The 4,227-nt window shown below is 40.1% G+C and overlaps 1 protein-coding gene across 1 annotated transcript in view; it reads right to left on the bottom strand.

The window, feature by feature from the left end:
* USP6NL (USP6 N-terminal like) overlaps positions 1-696 on the bottom strand; it is a 62,906-nt gene extending 62,210 nt beyond the window's left edge. Inside the window, exon 1 of the mRNA XM_057373021.1 lies at positions 618-696. Coding sequence (XP_057229004.1) covers positions 618-675 — 58 coding nt within the window. The 5' untranslated portion in view covers positions 676-696. The remainder of the gene's footprint in view (positions 1-617) is intronic.
* Positions 697-4,227: the final 3,531 nt, after the last annotated feature.

Raw genomic sequence — 4,227 nt, 5'->3', positions numbered from 1 at the left:
CACATTCCACTGCACAAAAAGCTGCATTGGCACAAATTCCTGTCTGCAGGCACTACCACCAGCTGCTACGCATCTACACATTCAAAGCACATATCAGAGCAATAAACAAAGTCTCTGGTCATAGCAGAAAGTCCCTTAAATACTCAGGCTGTTTATTTTCCTTCCAGTTCATTCCCATAAACAATGAAATAAAAGCCATGACGTACATATAATAGTATTTTGTTGTGGGTACACAATGTTCAAAAGGAAGAATCTTGGTAAATACCTGAACATCGATACTAAACCTGCTCTGAATAACAGTGATCAAGCATCATTTATTATACTTCCTCTTTCATTTCATGCAGAGAGAACTTCTAACACAGAGAAGAATTTTTAACAAAAAGTGAACTAGAGTTTGTAAGAAAAGCAATCCCTTTGGCATAGCAACACTTTCTCTGAAATGCCTATTTCCAGAAGTTAACCAAGCTACATTTCTTCCATCATTAAACATAATTATGTACCTTGATAGTATTAAGTATTTAAAACTCAGTTGTCACTAATTTGAAACGAGAGATAAGTAAAATAGCACAATATAAACAATTAAAGACCAGTACATAAAATTTTACACAACASTTTACCAGTCTTGAGACTGTCATTCTCTTCCCAGTCCTTGTAGAGCTCCGTTTTAGTCTTCATGAAGTAAATCTGTTTGCCTCTAGACCATATTCTAAATCAGTTTACCAAAATGATCGGGGCAAAAGTTCTCCTCCTCCACTTGCTGCATTTGCTCCACACAACTGAGCCACTTGACACGTGCTCCTTTTTCCAGAAACGGCCCCTCTACAGCTCTAGGAGCTGCAGAGGCTCGAACAAAGATGCCATTTGTTAATGCAAAGTGTCACGAAGGCACCACGCTGGTGTTCTCTAGCCCAGCCCACAGCTCTGCATTCCAGCTCATAATAAACAAAAGGATTTGAACAAACAGCCTCAGAGGCCAGGGCTCCTGTAACACATCACTGTTATACTCTCGGGCAAGAATTCTTACTGGTATTTTCCAAGTGTGGCAGGAAAAGCATCTCACTGAAAGGATTTACTTGAAATGGGGCTTGAAGTACTCTCTTTCTGGTCTGTTACTGAAGAAACCATGAAATTAGGTAACTCGAAAAATACAGTTTCGATTTCTGTAACTGTTTAGCATTCCCTGCTTGCAGGATGGAGATTTTACATACTTTCTGCTCAAAACTCATTTACTGTTCAAGGTACCTTGGGGCCCTAAAATACACAGCATGTCAGGAGTTGGCAAGAACATTTTTGTTGATAAAAGTACAAAATTTCAGGAGTAAAATTGGTAGAAATCACCAGCATCCTGAAAACCTGAAAAACAGATTCTGTGCCAAATATCCCACAGGACACACACATGAAGCCATTCTCCTGCAGCGACTTTAGCTCTCACACATGCTCTCTCACACACAGACATTCTGCTGCTGTGTGGTACCCACAGCCAGGTGCCAGCCAATTCCACATCCTAACCTAAGCCAGTCAAGGCACACACACTACCAGACACTTTGTGAAGCCAGYTGAAAAACTATGAGTGGCACTGGCACAGGTTACCCAGGGAACCTGTGGAATCTCCATCCTTGGAGATGTTCATWAGCTGTCTGGACGTGGTCCTAGGCAGCCAGCTCTGCACAGCCCTGCTTATGCAGCGGGTGGACCAGATGACTTCCAGAGGTCCCTTCCYCAACCCTTTTGTGGTTTTCTTGCACTCAGAGAAGTGTTAGAATGCCAGGAACAGAAGATCTGATCAAGTGTGTTGGACTATACTATTTTCCCCAGAGACTGAAAAAAAGAACAGTTCCTTCAATTGTTTTAACCTTCCTCCCCATATCGTCTGGCAGAGCACAGAGCCTGGAAATGAGTAGCAGCTCCTTTGTCTTTACCACTGATTACTGCCCATGGATCCCACCCAAGCCCAGGTGTCAATAGTTTAGTCTCTGGACTCAGTATGAGTTTAGACTAAGCCAGTGCCATGTCCACCACCAGGCACATTTCCTTCAAAAGCAGCATTTTCTTACTGCTGACACAACAGTAATCCTCTTGCTACACAGAAATAATCTTCCACTTTGCTCATGACAGAACTACTGAACTGGTTCTGTAAAACCAACTACTTTCTGTTTCCTTGTCTTTGAGCCTATTTGTGGTGAGGATGAAAAGAACTCACACGCAATGAACACATGCACTTGTTGCAGGTTAACTCTCTCACCACTTGAAAACAGTTTGCTTTTTTAACATCAGTGCTGCTCTTCTATCACACACTACTCCCAGACAGCAACTAGACATTTTACTGACAAATATATATCTCCTATAGCTATACTGGAGATATCTATACTGGTATTTCTCTTTTCTCTCTCAAGTTTAGCATGTCTGGTTATGTGGGCGTTTTCAAGTAGACTTATACAGAGAAAAGGTAAAATTTCGGATTAACCGAAATTTCTCTCTATTCCAAAGAAAAGAAAAAAGCCAAGAGTAAAACTCTTTGGAAAACCACTATATTGCACTATGCTCTCACAAAAGAAAAGCCCATTGCAACAACAAAACACATGTACCCTTCCCCTCTTAATAACCAGCATTCAGAGTAGACCCTATTATAGTTTTGCAGCAAAAGAAGTAATGGGTGAAAGATATGAAAGTGAAAATTTAACTTCCCTGAAGAAATATGACTGAACTCTCATCTTAATGAAAAATCAAGTTTCACTATGGCAAAACACTTGCAGTTTTGCAACATCTCCTATGGACACTGCATAGTCACCAATGGAAAATGGTCACTTTGGAAATTAGTAGAACTAACTGCTACTAAAAACCCTCTCAAATCAATTTTAAAAYGATCCTTAAAGGACTCAAAGTGAGAGCAGGGAAGTCAAGGCAGCYCTCCTAAGCAATATTCCACAGAGGAAGCCTGTGTCAAAACATGAAATAAGAATTTAGGAGTCTATGTATTGCATGGAATTTAAATTAACTACTCTATATTGCTTTTAAACAACAATGGACTAAAGGACTTACAGAAACTCTACCAATATTTATCATCTACTGCAATATGTCTCTCATTTTATTTTTAATAACAYAGCCTAACACTTTTAGTTAATGGAGCAATGAAAGCACAAAACTCAGAAAAAAACAGAAATAAAACAGAATAMGAACATTTTCTAATAAAATACAACTTAGCCATTTATTTAGTCGTAATTTGCAATTTGTTTTTCTATGTATTTCATGTAAATAAGTATACCTTAAAATAAAAAAGTCATCTCCATCAGCTATGCCTACACTCAACCAGCTGGAAGCTGCAGTTGGAATGCTCATGTCATCACCTCACTAGTGAGCCTTAGGAAAGTTACCACAAGGTTTACACAAAGTGGAGTGACAAGATCTGGCAGGGTTCTACTGTAATTCCATTTTACAAAGTGTTGTGTGTGCAGTCGTGAGCCAGAACATAATTAATTTGCTGAAAGTTARCATAATCAGTTGCAAAGCCAGAAGAAACCATAATTGCTAATTTGCAACAAGCTACACTGAAAAGAGTAAGACCGATTTTGAACAATGCTCCTTTYTTGAAAGACAAACAGGACAAAACCAATACACAACCCACCCTCCTGCCCAGGTCTCTGTCAACACAACCTGAAACATTTATGACAGYTCTTAATAGACTTAAATGTAAAAACTCAGGCTGGGTATAATTTGGGGCTTGCCACTATGTAAAGACTGGTCTGACTTGTGCCACAACTAGCTAATGTCTTATGTCTAAGCTTAAGTCATCCTTTGTTCTTCTCTTCCCAAGGGTGTAGTTGGCATCTGGACTTTTCCTACTGTTTTTCCTCACTGCTATGAAAGAGCAGCATTGTGGCCATGACAAAGTGGTCGCTCACCTAYACATTTGTCTGTCAGGAGATGCAAACACTGTGCTGAGCTCAGTCATGTCAGCCCTCCAAGCARCTGTTCCGGTGGCAATGGGAGCAGATCTGCACCCGCTGTTCAGGAGACACAGGGAACCTTGTTTCTGTAACACTTTATAACCCAGCAGCAGCAGAACAAYAGAGACAGAGCCTTCATGGAAAAACACAGGAGGTTTTCTACTACATGGAAATCTTTTTTTGGTTTTCCACCAAAAGTTTGCATTTCTTAGAACTCCTACTGTGGCTAGAACTGATCCCGCTGTAACATATAATCTGTTTCATCTATGGCTCATGAGTATTA

This window comes from Malurus melanocephalus, unplaced genomic scaffold (genome assembly GCF_030028575.1).
Source record: "Malurus melanocephalus ecotype Western Australia unplaced genomic scaffold, MMel_1.1 scaffold_183, whole genome shotgun sequence".
NCBI classification, from domain to species: domain Eukaryota; kingdom Metazoa; phylum Chordata; class Aves; order Passeriformes; family Maluridae; genus Malurus; species Malurus melanocephalus.
Note: the sequence above shows the minus strand (reverse complement) of the source record. Positions and strands in the feature narration are given on the sequence as shown.